This window comes from Fundulus heteroclitus, chromosome 6 (assembly GCF_011125445.2).
Source record: "Fundulus heteroclitus isolate FHET01 chromosome 6, MU-UCD_Fhet_4.1, whole genome shotgun sequence".
NCBI lineage: Eukaryota > Metazoa > Chordata > Actinopteri > Cyprinodontiformes > Fundulidae > Fundulus > Fundulus heteroclitus.
In genome coordinates, this window is record NC_046366.1 from 22,184,123 (window position 1) to 22,202,620 (window position 18,498).

The window sequence follows — 18,498 nt, forward strand, 5'->3', positions numbered from 1 at the left end:
TTTGTTATGCTTTTTGTGACTCAGGACTTCATATTACATAAAGAAAATAATTCAGCTCTCTGTTGCAAAGTAAAAGTTTGACTTACTTAACGTTGACTTACAAAGCATCACATTAAATTTAGAGAAAGCAGCACACACATTAACTGATCTAACACTGGTATGTGTGAACATTTTGTACAGATCTTACATATAATTAAAAACATGTTTAAATCAATACAAAAAGGATACATTAATTCACTGACATGGAAAAATGAGTAAGCTCAAGACTCAATGAAAGGTAAATCACTTGAAGGGCCCTGCAGAAGTATTAATGCCTCTTGAATAGTTTCACTTTTGTAACATTATAATCACAAACATTCATTTATTTTATTTAGAGTTTATAGAATAAATGAAAGGTAATAGCATAATGATACTTTCCCATTTCCTTAAATAGAAATATTCTTAAAGTTTGGTGCGCATTAGTAATCAGTACCCAGTGATTACTAATGTGCAGTTTGTGCTGATTACTAATACGCACCACAGGCTTCAGTTACAACTGCAAGTATCTTGCCGTACATCTCTGCCTGCTTTGTACAGAGACTGAACTTTTTTGCAGATTCCTCTTTGCAACGTTGCTTAAACTGAGTCAGACTGGATGGAAAACAGATATGATAACCCAGAATTTAGATGGGGAGTTTGACTTAGTCATTCTGACACATAGATATGCCTTGAACAACACCATTTTGTTGTAGCTTAGGCTTTTTGCTATGAGTTGTATTGCTGGAAGTTGAGCCTTCATACCAGTGTTAATTCTTCTGTAGCCTCTAACAGGTTTTCGTCAAGAACAGCCCTTTATACAGTCTCCCACTGTCCCTATGAATAATGGGGAAATAGGGAATTAGATTTGCACCACACAAAGCATTTTAAATGTGGGTGAGCCAATCCATATTTGGTCTCATCTAACCAGGGCAACATCCATGTATTTGCTTTCTTCCCTGTATGGCTTATGCAAACTACAAACTTTTTTTCTTTTTTTTTTGTGCCACTCTTCTATAAAGGCCAGATAGGGTGTGCAACTAAAAGCTGTTGTGTTGACCGATTCTCCAAGCTCAGCTGTGAATCCCTGCAGCTCCTCAAGTGTTACCATGGGCCTACCTGTTTGTTTTCATATTTATAATGGAGTATTCTGATTATATATTCAAGTGTAACTATCACAAAACTTCAAAATGTCAAGGAATAGCAATTGAATCATGAGTTCCTGGGCAAATTTTATGAAATTTAATGTAGTTTCAAACTATTTTGAGTACTGTCCATGTTTGATTTTAAAATTATTTTTCAGGTGTGTGCATTGTGCGTTTATTGTCTATTTTATGAACTCTTTCATTTAGGTGTGAGTGTCGTGACAAGAGTAACTTCACTAACATTTTATGTGGGTGGTACATCAGTGACATCTAGTGGACATTATCCGAGGTGTGCGGCTCACTCTACAGCCTTTGAAGACAAGTTTGGATTTCTAAATTGTTTTATTTGTTGTTTTGAGTTGTATTAAAGATTAACATAACTTCAAATCGTTTAATCTTTGACAGATAAATACCGTAGTTATAAAGAAAAATGTGTGTTAGGTCTTGTTTCCCTGAAACATTGTGACAAGGGGAAGGCAAAAACAAATTGGAACGCAGCCACCCCAGTTCTCAGTCACATGCTGGATCAGCTGACAGCACCAGCTTCTCCTTTTGATGCTCTTCCTCCTGCAGTGACAGACGCCGATTTGAAAATAACAAGTTAATCGCTATCTTTGCGTCCGTTGAGTCGGCTTTTAAATCAAAGCCAAGAATAAGTCGCTGCTCTCGCAGGTTAGACCGCCAGATAGATGCTGTTGGAGTGGATGATGAACGGACACGCCATTCTTTACACGGGGGTCACTTTGGCCTTCTGGAGTACCATACTAATCGTCGGTAAGCTTTAAAACAAATAAATAACAGTTGAGCTAATGAATGAAAACGTGTGTATATCAATCTTTTCTGACAATTACCATTCGGTTATTGATTGTCTCCTTGCATAGTTAATAATTGGGGATGAGCAGCTTTCTCTGGGACCTGGCTACTTTTTGGGACTAGCTAGGTTTTCGGCTTTTTTTTGGCTAGCTAGTACAGCGACAGTTTAAATGATTCAAACTTGGATGTTCGTACATGCTAACAAGCAGATGCTACTCTTTTTTTGGACTTTGTGCATTCCTATCTATATACTTTAGGGACAAACTACCAGGTGTTCTGTAGTTAATGTAGCATCTAGCTACTTTGACGTTAGCATCGAAGAGCTAACGTGTCAAAAAAGATAATGTCACATTCCCTTGAAGGAACATGTTGCGTTATATGTTAACCACTTTTGGGCTTTTTTCCCCGTGAGGCTATCCAAGGTAGCTGAACCATTTTTAAATGGTTTGAGGGTTTTTTATTTGTTGGGTAAGCTAACGTTAGCATGTTAGCTTGTCTTGGTTGCAACGAAAATATGGGAGAACATGAAGCAAAACAGGAACTGTAGTAGTTTCACATGAGGGTGAGCCATCGCAGAAATGTTAGTTTTCCAGGACCTCAGCTGGACCCCATGTAAAGGTGGTCTCAGAATAAAAGTATAACCGTATGCATTTTGTTGGCTCTAAGTTTGTTTTTTCCCTAAACAGCAAACAGGATTCTCAAATTGTGTATAGCTTATATACTGTTGGAAGAGTTTGTCGATTGTATCGACCAGGATCGTTTTAGGGATGCAGCCCATTAAATTAGAACATAGTTATTTTATTTTGCTTATTCAAAAGGGAATCTTGACTATTATTTAAATTTATTCAGAATGTTTTTTTTTACTGGTGTTATTATTTTTTTGTTTGGATTTCTTTTTCTGATTAAATGAAAACCCCAAATTCTGTTTCTCAGAAAGTTGTACCATTGCAGAAAACGAAATAAAAAGGATTTTTAATTCAGACACTTAATTTATTTATTTTGTTAATTTCTTACCAAATTATGGTTAAGACTGCTCTGTTGTCCAGTAGGCAGACATGAGCACCGCTCCACATGGAGAAGCCATTAAAATTCACTGCTAAAGTAGTATGTTGGTCATAGATTGCTGTGTCCAAGTATATTAACAGTGAATTAAGCAGAGGGGGAAAGTGTGGCAGAAAAAAAAAATCAGTGCTTTAACAGCAATCTAACAGAGATGTTCAGGACATGGAGTAAAACTGTTACGTTTCAGTGTTAAGCCACTCCTGAACCAGAGACAAGGAATGTGTCTTACCCAGGCTAAGGAGCAAAAGGACTGGACTGGTGCTCAGTGGTCCTTTTAGTCCTTTTCCATTTGATTTGGGAATCAACCTCCCACATTCAGGAGAAATAGTGGAGCATCACAGAATCCAAGTTGCTTATGAGGTCCGGTGTGAGATGCCATGTGCTTGTGTTGGTCAGCTGTTCTTTTCTCAAGTCCAAATTCAGTGCAGGCGCGTAGTGGTCTTCTTGCTTCCATCTGCTGACAACCTTAACGGAGGTGCTGGTTGCATTTCCCCAGCAGGACTTGTCACCTGACCATGTTCTGAAAAGCAAGAACAACTGGTTTATTGACTGAGATTATGGCATCACTGTGATTGACTGACCTGTAAACTGGCCTGATCTAAAGCAGATGGAGACTCTGGAGTATTGTTCGGAGGACGATGATGCACACAGAGCAAGGATTGCAGATAAGCTGAATGGCGTAGCACCTCAGCAGAACCCCAGGATCATTGTCTCCATGGCACGCCGCATTGATGCTGTAATTCAAGTAAAAGAAGCTTAGATGAAGCACTTGGTGCACACAGTGTATAATACATGCACATTTGTCTCAGTAGGCCGACATTTTATCAAAATCAACAGAAATAAAGTACCTGGATTCATAATTATTTTATTTGAATCAACTGGATTCAAGTGAAATGATTTCAACAATTTTCTAATACATTAAGATGCACCTGGGAGGTGGTTTGATGTAATTAAGTCTTAAAGTCTAGTTGAGTTTTAGTAAAGTGATCGCAGCTTTCATAAACTACGTTTTTATGGAATCTATCATAGGCTTAAAATTGTCAAGGTTGGGGATGTGTGTTATAGTTTTCAAGCTGAACTCCATATAAACTGGTCCTAGACAGTCTTTCTTTGTTTTTTAGAACACTTGATTAAAATAAAAAATCCATTTTAACTCCTGTAAGTATGTTGGATTTAGAGCTGTAGCAGATCAAAGCTAGTGCAGCGCCATAAAAGCAACTAGGCCGTTAGTCAGCTACCAAAGGGGGGAGCTGTTTGATCTTCTGTAAATTTCCTGGATGGAAATCTAAGCTCTTATTGACAGCAGGGATGTAGATACGCCTCTCTTAAGCTATTCCACAGTTTAAAAGTTATCTTTTCCTTCTACAGGTATATGCTATACCATATTTGACCTTGGATTCCGCTTTGATGTGGCATGGTAAGTACCGTTTCGATTGCTGCTCTCATTTGAACGCTTTGAGGTTTTTCCCTAAACCAGGTGGTTTTAGGACTGGCCAACGTAGACGTTGTAACAGCAGACGAGATCTGTTGCAGTTAGAAATGTAAATGTCCTGTTTTTATGTTGCATTCCACCAACAGAACGGTGCCTTGGGTCTTATGCTATTTCATCCCATTTACTTTAACTATGCTGAACTGTCTATACCTCAACTGCAAGCTAAATTCTTGTGATATTTGTTGGTTCACAAACACCAGAATCCATCTTGTCCTGCTCCCTCCTCACTTTTCAGTATTGTGGCATAATTTAGGACATACCAGCTGTGAGTAAAGAAAGCCCATAGCGGAACAAAAATAAGCATGGCAGCGCAGGAATCCACCATTGTCACAAGTGTCTCTATACAAATAAGCGCACCTTGACCTGCGTGGTTTCTCATGGCGCCTGCTGCTTATGACATTTTCATTTGATACCGTGATTGGCTGAAACCAGCCTTTGGTAGGCGGGCACTAGGTGTTGCTCTGCCCAATCAGCTTAGAAAGTTGGAATGTCCCTCTTTTCCTTGAACGGATTCAATAAAAGCAGTCCCAGATGGATGATGTGCAGAACGGAGAGTGCTACACATTATCGATCTGGCTTGGCAGGTTAAAACTGCAACTTTAAAACAGTTTCCACAAACAATTTGTACTTAATTTCCAAATTGGACACACATGGACAGCCATGCTGTGAATCCTTCAGAGACTCCTTAAAATGCGGCCGACAAATGTGTCCTCCTTTTCCCCGATTTGAAGGATGGGTCTGGTGTATCCTTCATTGCTCATCCTATCCCATGATTCATTGTGGTTTGAAGAGCACATCTTAATCGGAAACAGCTATGGTGGAGGGGAGTGAAAAGCTGTGAATAAAGTTGAATATATTATGCGTTCTGCGACATAAAAGTAACTAAGTTTTTAGCCGAAAGCCTATATAGGTTAAGCCAGAATATCTGCTCAGTTTGTTGATGTATTGCTTGATTTAAAACATGCTCAGCCGGCTCGTTTATCGGCTTCCGGCTGGCTCGCTATCCTGAGAGACAACGCCTTTCTCCTGGCACATTTCTTTCCAACTCCTGCTGGATTTCAGCTATGTGAAATAATTGAGATATCTAATGTCAATGTTTGGTTAGTTCATTATTATAATTATTATACAAATAAACTGATTGAAGCTTTGCTCAGAAAGTTAGAGGGTAAGTGTTGGGAAAACGTTTTACTAAGTTACACAAATGGTATTTGTCATCAATGAATTTTACGTGGTATATTTCAACATAGAAATAAACATTCTGCTGATAACTGAACATTTTAAATAAAAGATTGTGAGCCATAATGAATATGTAAAGGGGAAAAATAAAAATGTGTATAGTTATTTAGAGAGTAGACAGCAGGCTCCATTTGTTTGGCTTCACAGCTGCTTCACGCTGTCTTAAGTAACCAAAGATAAGAACGGGGACTTAATGTGATGGTCAGTCCCATACAGGCAGTAGTTTTGGCCTCATAGGACAGGACGAATTGGTCCCAGACTTCCTAACAGTTGAGACGGCTGCTTATAAATGTGTCGTTATTTTAAAGTGTTGTTTTTTCCTGTCAGGTTCCTGACTGAGACGTCTCCTTTCATGTGGGCCAATCTGGGCATTGGTTTGGCCATCTCTCTTTCTGTGGTGGGAGCAGCCTGGTGAGTACTAGAAAATTAGCATCATTCTGTCATTTATAACAACAATTTAGAAAAGTTACAGTGTGTGAAAGCAACATTCTTCCTAAAAGTATTAAACCAAAAAAGTGTTGGGATACAATTGTTACAGATAATTAGAAGTCAACATTTTGCTGACGTTGGTTTAATAATTTCCTACTGACTTTATTCATGTAGGATTTTTTTTTTATCACTGTGGAATAAAATCACCCTTGAAAAACCCCGTTAACAATAATGCAGGAATGGCATTTCATATCCTACGACTGTTTGTTTCATAACATCCTAGCATTTTGTAATTTTCAGGACGTTTCTAATGCCTTACTAGGTTTGGGGGGAAAACCCAGATTCTTGAATACGGATCATTAATGTTTCATCAGAAAGCATCTCATTATTTTAAAAGGCATTTTGCAGACGTGTCGTACCAAGCCAGACTTGAGACCATAACTCTTTGCCACTAACGACCAACACGGATGCAGCTGATCTGTTAAACTTCAACTCATCATTAAAGCTGCAGTCAGGTTCCTGCAGGGCTCAGCACATTCACTGTATGGGCAGTTTGAGATGTAGCGCTCATTTATTGCACTGTCTAGAGATTCTCAGCTCATCGTATACACACACTATCATGATATTGGATTAAAAACATCACATTTAATATTGAAATGTACGGCAAAGCGTAGGTAAACATGGAGAAGCTGCATCGAACGGTTGCATCTGTCCTTATTCCACGCAGTATCTGCATTAGTGATGCAAAGAGAAACAATAAATCCATCGTAAAGCTATTGCACATTCAAAGGTTTGACATTGTATTTTTCACTATACTAAAGCGATCTTTAAAGCACATGCATGTTGGATTTAAGAACATTACGGAAGATTTCTATAAAGCCCGAGCAACTGCAATGGTTTGCTGTTTAGTTTTTATGAGTCTAATAGTAAATCCTGCATTTAGGTCTCAAAATATGATCGAACGCAGTTCACATGTGCATATGGTAGGGGGCGCTACGCTGTCTAAGCGACTCGTGTATGATTGTGCGTTTTTAGTGTTTTATTATCATTTGCTTCTGCCGGGTGTTGTCAGCAACAGAGCCTTGGGCTCATAGTCACATCTCTGAGGGATGTAGACGCTCTTCATTCATCAACAGCAGCGTCATCCAACAACAACAATAACAATGGATAGAAGCAGTTGTTCCAGCAGCTACCCGAGTTGCCTTCTGCCGGAACAAGTAAACGGCGTACCTCTAGAACTCCTTTGCACACAGAAAGGAAAAATTAATCTAGAAGGGGCATTCAAATTGACGTTCAGATGCCGTTTAAAGCTCCACACTGCAAAAACAGAATAAAAATAAGTCAAATCTTCTTGAAATGAGTTCATTTGTCCTTGATTTGAGCAGGTAAATAAGATGATTTGCCAATGGAATAGGATCTTTCCACTTAAAATAGGAACAATTCATCTCCATCATCTTATTTCATGTGCAGGATGTCTAATTTTCTTATTTTAGGGGCAAAGATACTCATTCCATTGGCAGATAATCTTGTTTATTAGCTCAAATCAAGGTTGAATAGACTAACTTTAAGAGCATTTTACTTGTTTTTAGATCCATTTTTGCAGTACACTGTTTTTTTTTTTTTTTTTTAAAGAAGCATAACAACCTATCCACCTGTTGAGAAAACTGTAATATTTTAAAACCAAGAGTTACATTTCAACACTGGTTTATAAATCACAAATTGGAGCTGTCAGAAAAATAATCTGTTCACCTCCAACTTCCCTCTGCAAACTGCACAAGCGCTCTGTGATCATCGCCTCCGTCGCTCATTCCAGCTGCGCCCGTCAGGCAGAAAGTCATTTATTCTGTTTGCAGGAACTACTTTACACACCTTTAACGGTGCCATTTTTAGGTTTTTAATCTGCGACTTAAAGCGGTTCTTGCGTTTTTAAGTGCAGGAATGCTGTTGTTATTATCTATCGTTTATCTATCGTTTTATTTTCTCACTGCCAACCAGCGCAGTTGTGCTGATTAATTTTTGTTTTAGAGCACTATTTGTGTGTAGTGAGAGACTTGTTGCTAAAAAAGACTGCAGATTTTCTTTTTTGTAGTTTTCTTCGTCTCTCTTATTGTCATTGCAGTAAATACCGCTCAATGTTGTGATTAAAAGTCTTTGCTTTCTCTCAGAGGGCTACTTGTTTATTCATCCAATTTAGATCTGCATTCAGCCTGACTCGTTTTCTTTTAAATGTCTTCCCCCCCATTATTTGCTGGTTGTGTGTAAGAAAAAAAAGAGGAAAGGAAAACGCACTGCCCTTTTGCTTAATTGGATCATTTAGAACAGTCTTAAGGGTGTTCTTGGTAGGATTGCTGTGTCCTGAATGTGTGTCACTATGTGTAAATGGCCCGAAAATGCTAGTCGGCAGCATAAACTTGTTTTAAGTTTATTAGTGCAATTATAAAGCAATGACGCTCTGTTGACTATGATTCTTTTCCTTCTCTTTGATTCTTGTTTTGGCTCCGTCTCCAGGGGGATCTACATCACTGGGTCAAGCATCATTGGTGGAGGTGTCAAGGCGCCAAGAATCAAAACCAAAAATTTGGTCAGGTAGGCTCCTTTGCTCAACTTAATACGAAGGAAAGTAAGCGTACGCGGACAGGTACAGCTCGTTTTATTTATTATCAAAAAGTCTACCTATTTTAGTGACATAATTCAAAATGTAAAACTTATATAAGGAAACATTCAAAGCAGTTTTTTCTGTTAATTATGACTAAAACTAACGAAAGCTCAACATTCTCCCTATAAACATTAGGTATTACTTTAATCCCATATAAAAGAGCCTCTAATACAGAAATATCTACCTACTGAAACGGATGCACGGTACAATATAGGCACAGAATAGATTGCCAGGGCTCCTTTTGCATGAGTTGCTGCATCATTGCAACGACTCCAGGAGGCGGTCAGCCTGTGGCGCTGCTGAGGTCTTAGGATGCTCTCAGAGTCCTGCAGGAAAATTAAATCGTTATCTCAATGAAGCCTGCCTGCAGAATGAAGCAGGAAGCGCTCTTCCGTTTCCTGGCGGCAGGTTTCCACCCGACCTTTCATTAATATGCTCGGCTACGGCACGGTGAGCCGCCGGCGTCTTTAGCAGTGATGTTTTGTGGTGAACCCTCTTTGTGGAGGATGTCGGTGACTGTCTGCTTAACAGCTGTTAGGTCAGCAGCCTTTAACCTGATGGTGTAAACCATAATGTAACACTTGTGTATTCAAAATCCTCTTTTATTGGTTCTACAAAGTATGCTATTCTTTAAAAAAAAAAGCAGGGGAACTTTCATTAGCTGTAAGCCACAGTCCTCAAAATAAACAGAAACAAAGTTCACCTTTTTAGATTGAGTTACTGCAATTAGCTTTTTGAGAATCTAGTTAACTGAGATGTTTCTGTAATAACTACATACTAGATATTTTTGAGAAAATTCCTTCGCTAATGTTATTCCTTATTTTTTATTTTGCAGCATTATCTTCTGTGAAGCCGTGGCCATTTATGGAATCATCATGGCTATTGTCATTAGCAACATGGCCGAGGTAAAGAAACTCTTGCACATAGAGGTTTTTGTAGGAAAGTGGTGCTACGTGGGGAACGATGCCACGCGTAGAACGAAGCTTGACCCTGAAACACAACTGCAATCTGAAAGGGCAAAACAAAGATGACTTATTGTCTCTAAAACCAATCCTTTCTCGTCTTCCAGAGCTTCAGTGGAACAACCCCAGAGACCATCGGAGCACGAAATTACCAAGCTGGTGAGAAAACCGACTCAAAGCAGCAGATTCTAAGAGGGCGAAAACCAGCAAACTAATTTCAGCTCGATTCTCTTAACGTTAAACCGCACCTGAACAATGCAGTTATCGCAGGAGCGCTCTTTTCTAATTTTGTGTATTTTTCTTGATGTTTATCCGCTGTGGTTTATTCCCCCCCCCTCCCTTCACGGTTAGGTTACTCCATGTTCGGAGCTGGCCTCACTGTGGGCTTTTCCAACCTCTTCTGTGGGATCTGTGTGGGCATCGTGGGCAGCGGAGCAGCTTTGGCAGACGCCCAGAACGCCAGCCTCTTTGTCAAGATCCTTATTGTGGAAATCTTTGGCAGCGCGATTGGCCTGTTTGGGGTCATTGTAGCGATCCTGCAGGTAAACCAGACTCTTAAACCATACTCATTGGCTGTCGTTTGAATTTGCTGTAAAAGGCCTCTAATTATTTCTTTTTTTTTTCTCCCCCACTTCAGACCTCTAAAGTAAAGATGGGTGATTAGAAGATGCTCTCGCATGCTGAGAAGACGAGGATACTGCTGGATAAATAAGATGGATTATTGTGTACATACATCGTAAATTATTTAAATGTCTATATTTGCTCCGTCTTGTTTTTAACCATCATTCGTGTAAAGAGTGGGTTGATCCCCGGGTAGCATGAACGTTGACTAAGAAACTGGAAAAAAAAAGGAGAAATGCTGATTTTTCTTGTGCATTTCTTCCTTCTTGATAATGGTAACAATTCAGCTTCATGAGTCATGGAAGTAATCTGCAGCTTTCAGCGATGAGGATTCGCTTTCTTCTAGGTCTTTCAGGCCATTCTTATGGGAAGATGGTTAAAAATGACTGGAGTATTTTGAAAATACTGTGTGTGTGGGCGTGTGTATGCTGGATATGTGATTTTCTTTTTTTCTTTTTTTAAATCTTTTTTTTCTTCCTTCCTGTGAAGCATGAGGTTGGTTGTCATTGTGTTTGTGGCCTGGTCTGTCACTTTCTTGTTTTTTGTGTCCGGTCTTTGTAAATTAGGAGTTGGGCCATTCTACAGCCGGCTCACATACAGTGTTTTTTTTTTTTTCTTTCCTGGCTCTTAATAGATATAGAACATTTATCAAGTTTAAATTGAGTATTGTTCTGAAGTTGTAACTGTGCAACATACAAAACATCAGCAAATCTCAACATATATATATATATATACTTTTTTTTTTTTTCCTTCCCCAGTTCTTGCTGTTGTTACTTGACAAAGACGTCCATCTAACAATTACAAGCCAACTGAATACACTATGGTCAGGGCTCCATGGTCGTCTCAATAAAAGTTGAAACAAATAAAACCAATCTTTTAAGAGACACTTTGTTCAAAATGTGTCATTTAATGATTGGATACATTTTTAATAAAATGTTTAGCTTCTGCCATAGCGTCACCATCTTTCAGGTGGGAGGAGGAAAAGCCTTACATCCTCTAAACAATTGGTTTGTTACCCGGGTTATATGTATCTGTCCTGGTTTTAAATGGTAATATTTGACTACTCTGTTGCAACCAGTCGAATCTGCATAAACCGCTCATTGTTTACCAAGCTACCACTAACATTCCTCCAGACGTGTGGGACTGATGTACGTGTGTGTTTTAGAAAATTAAATAAATACCATGTGAGCTCCTGGATACATTACAGCGTAGGCTTTATTATTGCTTTGACGTCTGAATTTCTGTTTATAAATCCTGTTTGCAGTATTTCAGAGACTTTTAATTGACCCTGGCGTGCAGTTGTCTGACAAAAGAAAACAATCTTTAACGCGAGGCACCGTTTCACAGAGATGACAGATCAGTTCATTTCTCACTGTAAATCTTTTTCCCCACTCCTGTTATGAGCGTAAGCATTGAATCGTACATAAGGTGCATTGTATTTAAGAAAACAAAAAGTCGGCACCCTTGAAAGAAAATTCCTGATTGAACGATGGACTGCACCAAATCCTGGTTTGTTCTTAAATGGTACTGTGTGTACACTGTGTTGATGTGATGGTGATCAGAAAATAGCTCATTGTTTTTGACTTTGTGGATGATGCAGAAATAAATCAAGATTTCCCTTCCCGGCTTCATAAATGTTGTTGGAAAACAATAAACGCTCTGATCAACCTTTCTGTATTTCTGTCTTTTATGTCATGGTTTCGTGAAGCACAGGTGAAGTGTCTTGTTGGTGGCATCACTTACTGCCCTGCGAGGTTTGAACTGCCTGTAACCCCGTCTTCCGCGTTTAACCGTGCGTCACCGCTAGATGGCGGTAAAGACCGTAATTTGGTCTTAATGACGTGGAACGTATATCAATTTAACACTTTTTTTAATCAGTTATTTGATTCGTGATTTTTTTTCAGCTGCTTAGAAAATGTGATTATGGTCTTCTTGGATAGGATCTTTACATCTGATAAGCATACTACCTTTCTAATAACCTTCTGTCTTCTGTGTACTTTGGGTTAAATGTAGAGAGACCAATACAAAGTAATGCGTAGCTGTGAACTTGATGGAAAGGGGTACACTTAAAATTGTGTGCACTTGCTTTTCTGAGTAAAAACTTCGTAGAAGCATCTTACACTACAGTTACGGCTGTCACTTGGGTTATTTCTATAATTTTGCGTCTCACTTAAATAGCTCAAGATCAGTCAGAATGTTGTTCCTGTCAACATAAGTTATTGATTCCTTTTTTTTCCCCATGTCATTTTAGTTAAGGGTGTATTTAGCTCTGAAAAGCTTCCCTCTCCCTGCTAATGAAAAATATCCCCTCACCATGATGCTACCATCGCCATGTGTGGTTGTTGAGGGCTTTGTTTTTTTTTTTTAACAATTAGCATTTTGCATGTAGAAATAAAATTTTGTTTTTATTGTCTATTTGTATTTTATTTACTAACATTGCTTTATGTTTATTTAATTGACTGTGTGAGATTTTGTAGAAGAGGGTTAATATCTTTTAAGCATAGTAAAAAAAAAAAAAAAAAAAAAAAAAAAAGGCGAAAGAAAATCCCGACCGCGCGGGCTTCCGTAGGCAACAAGAGCGAAGGGACCAGCTCGCAGCTTCATCCTCAGAGCATCTTTTCCAGCTTTCCTATCATCCTCACCCAAACAAACCAACAGCGCGATGACGGAAAATCCGGACAAATCGGAGCTCATTTCCTGGCTTTGGATGCTGGTTTCGTTACGGGTCGGGTTCGGATTTCGGCTCAACGTGAGGCTGCTTCCCCGATGAGGAGGAGAGGACGTAACAGTCTGCGTGTTCACACACACACACACACACACGCACACACAAAGAACATAGTTTTCCTGAGCATAGCCTGAACTGAACCTCAAGGCTTTTTTTAAGGAGGGTTTTATAAATTTAATGCAACGCCGATTTGTTGTCCCCGGCTCATGCGAAGAGAATGCGAGCAGCTTTGCACAGAAACAACACAAAGGTAAGGCGCTCTGTCTCTGCACGCTTTCTGGAACGCATTGTTACAGTCTGCCTGAAATGTATGCTTGCTTTTGTTTGTCTCTATCCTCCACACACACACACACATAGAGAAGTCCTGCACCGCACATGAAGTTGCATTTTACCAAGTTGGGAATTTGGTGGAGATCCGATCGCATCTGCTGCCTCCTGCCCTCCCATCTCCCCTCCTCATGCACATTTCCATGAATTAGCAGCATCCTTACACCCGCCATACTAAGGCTTCCCCCTCATCCTCCGTCTATCTCTTACTGCTCTTCACTGATGGCAGCTGATATGAATCAACTCTTCAGAATGGTGCAAAACAAAAACAAAATACTCCTAGATGTGCAATTTTTGCCCAGTGTTTTAGCAGCTGCTAGAAAAGGTTTATCTGTTTATTAGACCCAAGCCATCTCTGCATGTCTAACGGTCCAGCAGGAGCACAGTGGGAGCAAAGAGCAGTAGTGTGCACAGGCAATGAGGAGGGGGGGAAATGTGCAAGAATACCGGGATAAAAAGGATGCATCCTCATCAAGGAGCTTAACCTAACCAGGCGTTTACACGGCACCTCCACCCTAATCCTGTCTGACATCTCTCCAGTTTATGACACCGTGCCTCTTTGGAGCGGCCGAAGCAGGAAGTGGACCGGAACCAACTCATCTCTGACAAGTTGCTTCCAAAGCAGACTTTGCTTTGGTGGGAAACATTGAGTTATCTTTGCCTTTTAACGCCGCATGCTTAGAGCATCGCTCCTGTCATGTTCAATCCAGTGTGAACACGGTTTCTGTTGTAGTTTCCCCCCCCCATGCAGGCGACTGTACACAAGGGTACGTTGTGTAAGAGCATGGGATTATTTAATTAGATTATCATCCCTTGATCTGAAAAAAATAAAAACATGGACCGGGCCAAATACTGTAAGGTTTTTGTCTGTCTTACATGGAGGCTTAAGCAATATTATCACATTGTATTTGCGAGTAAACCACCCTGTAACTGAGTTTCTACAGGCTGTCCGTTTCACTAAAAGATAGTTTTGGAAGAAAGCACAAGTCCAGTGAGGAAAATTAACAACGGATGAATCTATTTGGCTGCTTTAGATTCAGGTCCACGCTCATTACGCTCTGGGAATAGAGGGCAGCTGGTATTGTCACTAAGGGGGACTTGAGATTCTTTCATTGACTGCTGATTTAAGCAGCGTCTCGCTGTCACAGATGAGTCATTTCAGTGAAAGCAGAATATATAGTTTGATCATGTTCTGTCCAGGTGAAAGTTGGTTGTAACATCGTGATGTGTAATTAGATGTGGGCAGTTTCAATCAGTGCAAAGATGATATTTTTATGCTGAAGAAAAATAACGTAACTTTGTCTTTCTCACATTGTCAAAAGCGTACATACGTTTCCTCAGTATTTATGCCATCCATTTTTTTTGTTGTCATGATAGCCAAACACTGTCAAAAATGTTACTTTTATCAGACCACATTCAAAAATAACGTATGTCTTTGTCTCTTTGTGCATTTGCATCAGACTTGACATTAAGCAGATGGATTTTTTTATCAGTTAGTACAATCTTACATCAGATGAAGCCAATCTAGCTGTATATTAAAATTTTAGTTTCATACTGTATGTGTCATGTCATGTAGGAGATAAGAAGATTCACAGTTTGTACAATCATCAAACAACATTTTGTTAAATGCCATTAGGGCACATTACTGTATTATTTCTCAGTTTAAACAGAGCAGATAAGTGCAAGATAACATCAGCACGTTACTTCCCAAGTACGATTTGTTTGTACCGGATGTATACGTTAAGCTCAACTTAACTGCATGTTTATTTTATTTTTTCATTTATTATTTTTTTTAATAATTTCCAAATATTATTATATAGCCTTGTCTCCTTGTGTACATAATATTGCCTGGAATGGAGACAAGATCTGGGCCACAATGCAACATTGTTTTACGGCTTGCATAGAGTGAACTTTTTTAAACACTACTCACAGTAAAAACCTCAAATTATCCATACCCTTTCAGGCAGATTTTATTTCCAAGATTATTTTCATTCAATAACTTTGTTCTTGATTAGACACGAGGCAGACATCTTTCAAAAGACATTAAAACAACCTTTGGCTGTTGTCTGTCTAGCGATCACTCAGTGAAAGAAAGAGAGTCTTATCCAAGGGCAATTTAAATGAGCAATGAGCTAAATTTTATTATTTTACACAGAAAGATCTAAAAAAAAAATGCAATGTGAAGAACTAAAGGTATTCTTTTAGATGGAATATGGTATGACGTCACACACCATCTCTCTGTGTTGAACGTTTTAATCCGGATTGAATCGTTCTCTTGCTAACAGCATTATAAAGTTATAAGTTACTTCTTAACTAGACATGTTCCTTCGAAAAGGTCATGCCTTTTTTCTGTGTATTTATCCTTTGCCAATATGCGCATATGAGGCAACGGATGAGAAGGGGGGGGGGAAAGGGGCTGCCGGTTTGCTGCTGGGGTGGAGGCTTGTCATACAGTACACCTTGTTTTGGTCTACAGACAGCGGTCAACAGCCCATCTAGTGGTAAAATTTCACTTATTGCTTCTTTAAAGAAACCAATCAACTCTCTCTTTAAGATTTCAAACTCTGACTGGCTCCCTCCAAAATTATAATATAACTTCCTGGTAAAGGACAGATGTTGGTAAAATTAAAATATTGCATTAAACCAAAGTCCACTAGGGGTATAACACATGAATTCCCTCAACTTTAACATAAGTAAGAAAAGGAAACTATGAGTGCCTTATTTGACATAAATTGTTATTATATGTTGTACAGTAGCATTACCATTATTCAGCAACACCTTGATGGCACAAATACCTTCCTTTAATCCAACTTCATTTTGTTTTGTATAGTGCAACTATTTTCCATTATTAAACCTTTACATTAGGTAAATGAAGCAAATGTTCTTTAGCTTCAAATTTAGAATATCCCAATCGTCCAGCTGCTTCTACAAATATCAACAAATCTTAAGATTGACTGTGTGTTTCAAGGTTGCACGAAGGATATAAACTTTTATTGATGTTACCTGTTTAGAAGTATAGAACTGCCATGCCATTCCAGACTTTTGCTTTTAAAACAAGTCTTTGATTACTGTGTAAAATCTGGAAATGCTCCAGAGAGCAAAGAGATACAAGGTGAGCATATATCTTCCAAATCCTGATATTGGCTGCAAAAAAAAGGCCATTATCTGGCAACAGCTGAATAATGACCCTCCAGGTCTGACACGGTGGATGACAGTAGTAGAGGAAATCTCTTCTACGGAGAAATGGCCCAGTGTCTAAGGACCATGACCAGGCACTCGGAGCAACACTGGAGAAAATGACTTGATTACACAAGAAGGAGAGAACCTACTTTCAGCTAGACTGAAACACTACTCAAGGAGACCCTCACTTTTTTTTTTTTTTGGTTTCAGTGTTCTGTACAGAGTTGAAAAATATAAAAAAAGTGTAATAAAAAAAGCATCTTTGGATATGCTCCGCTATTGTGAGACCAAACCAAGTTGATAATCTTATTTCAGCACTTGTCTCATGCAGACTATTGAATTTGCCTTAAACGGCTCTCAGAGCCCGCACATACCAGATATAACATTGGAAGCACCGTGTCGCCATGTAGCCATTGGGATGTGAACTATGTCCGGTTGAAATTGCAGTTTTGAGCTGTATTTGAAATATTTTAATGATGAAAGTAGAATAATTGTAAAAGAATGAAATTTAAAGCCCTGTTTGGGAAATAGCAGCAAATTAGTTTTGTTGCTGTTTTGCCCTGTTATGCCCAATGTTGGTAATTTTCACAGAGAATATTATATTCAGATTGAAAGAGTCGTCACTTCATTTACCATCTAGTTAGCAGCAATTTACAAAAATAATGAAGCTTTTTATATAATTGTAAGTCCATTTGTGCAGTGAGGAGTTAAAGTGTTATGTTAAAATGCTGTAGTTAGTTCCTCTGGAGTCATTTCTGCTCAGTTTAATACAAAGCACTCTAACAATAATCAGGTTACGCTCATACCGCTGAACTTCCCACGTCTCACGAAGCTCGGTAAAATGAAGCTGTTGCGTTTTTTTTCTCAGGTACACTCGTTCACCTCACCTCGCTGGTCCCGGCAGCAGCCACAGCGACGTCATGAGATTCATTCTTCTGATCGCTCCTTCGCATTGGGATTTGTTGTCATGGGAACTAACCAGGCCATTGCTGAGTTACTGAGTGGATGAGTTTAGAGAGGAAAACCTGCGTGCGTGCGCATGTGGGGGAAGCGTTGTGGCTCACAACTGTTCTCTACCTGCCTGGTTTCATGAATGTCTCCACAATCATTAGCTGATAAAATCTGTAAAATGATCTTCACAGCCAGAGTGGTCACTGCTGTTTAAGGGAGCACTGACACGTGGAAGGTTTGGGGAACGCTTGGCTGGGTTTTTGGCAGTCTCTCTATGAAATCTGACAAAGGAGCCCTGACAAACTGTGTGTTTATAATTCTACACTTTACACCACATATTCAGGACACTATTATTTGACACAGTTTTAACTGTAATTACTGTAAAAAACTGTAACTTTTAGATGTTTTTTTTTTCTTCAGTGGGATTGCTTTCACTGTGTAATAACCAGATATCATAGATAACTAGTGATTGATTCATAAAAAAACAACAACAGTTATTTAAAAATAGTTTAGTAACTTAATTAGGGACTTAATAATTGGTAGGCTTGGGCTGGTTAGTGAGTCTTAAGGTATTACATCCCAAAGTAAATAACCTGGTTATCATGTTATTTATGTAGAAAAAAAGTATATTATAGTCTAAGTGCTACAATTTAAAAGATAAAGGTAACCATTATTTCTGCTGCAGATAAAAGAATATAACATATGGTGATTTACATTTCTAACAAGGTATATCTGTAACATTTCTTTGTTTTTATGTTGTTTTAGACTTTTTTAAATAATATTTAGCTGGGCTTTTAAAAGGAGGAATAAGCTAAACTTCATTATTTTAGACAGAAGGAACTGGACAATAGTTTTGTGAAGAACTAAATGTATTCTTTTAGATG

General features: G+C 38.9%; 2 protein-coding genes across 2 annotated transcripts in view; both read left to right on the forward strand.

Annotated features, from left to right (window-relative positions):
• The first annotated feature begins 1,849 nt into the window (after positions 1-1,849).
• On the forward strand, positions 1,850-12,100 carry atp6v0b (ATPase H+ transporting V0 subunit b). Its single transcript, XM_012882696.3, has 8 exons — positions 1,850-1,934; positions 4,404-4,452; positions 6,091-6,174; positions 8,701-8,778; positions 9,684-9,753; positions 9,918-9,969; positions 10,162-10,352; positions 10,448-12,100. Exons 1-8 carry the CDS (start codon positions 1,850-1,852, stop codon positions 10,472-10,474), a joined length of 636 nt encoding a protein of 211 aa, XP_012738150.1. The 3' UTR covers positions 10,475-12,100.
• Positions 12,101-12,972: 872 nt separating this feature from the next.
• Positions 12,973-18,498, forward strand: part of b4galt2 (UDP-Gal:betaGlcNAc beta 1,4- galactosyltransferase, polypeptide 2) — a 232,507-nt gene continuing 226,981 nt past the window's right edge. The window contains exon 1 of the mRNA XM_036138341.1: positions 12,973-13,406. The gene's annotated coding sequence lies outside the window, so the exon portion shown is untranslated. The remainder of the gene's footprint in view (positions 13,407-18,498) is intronic.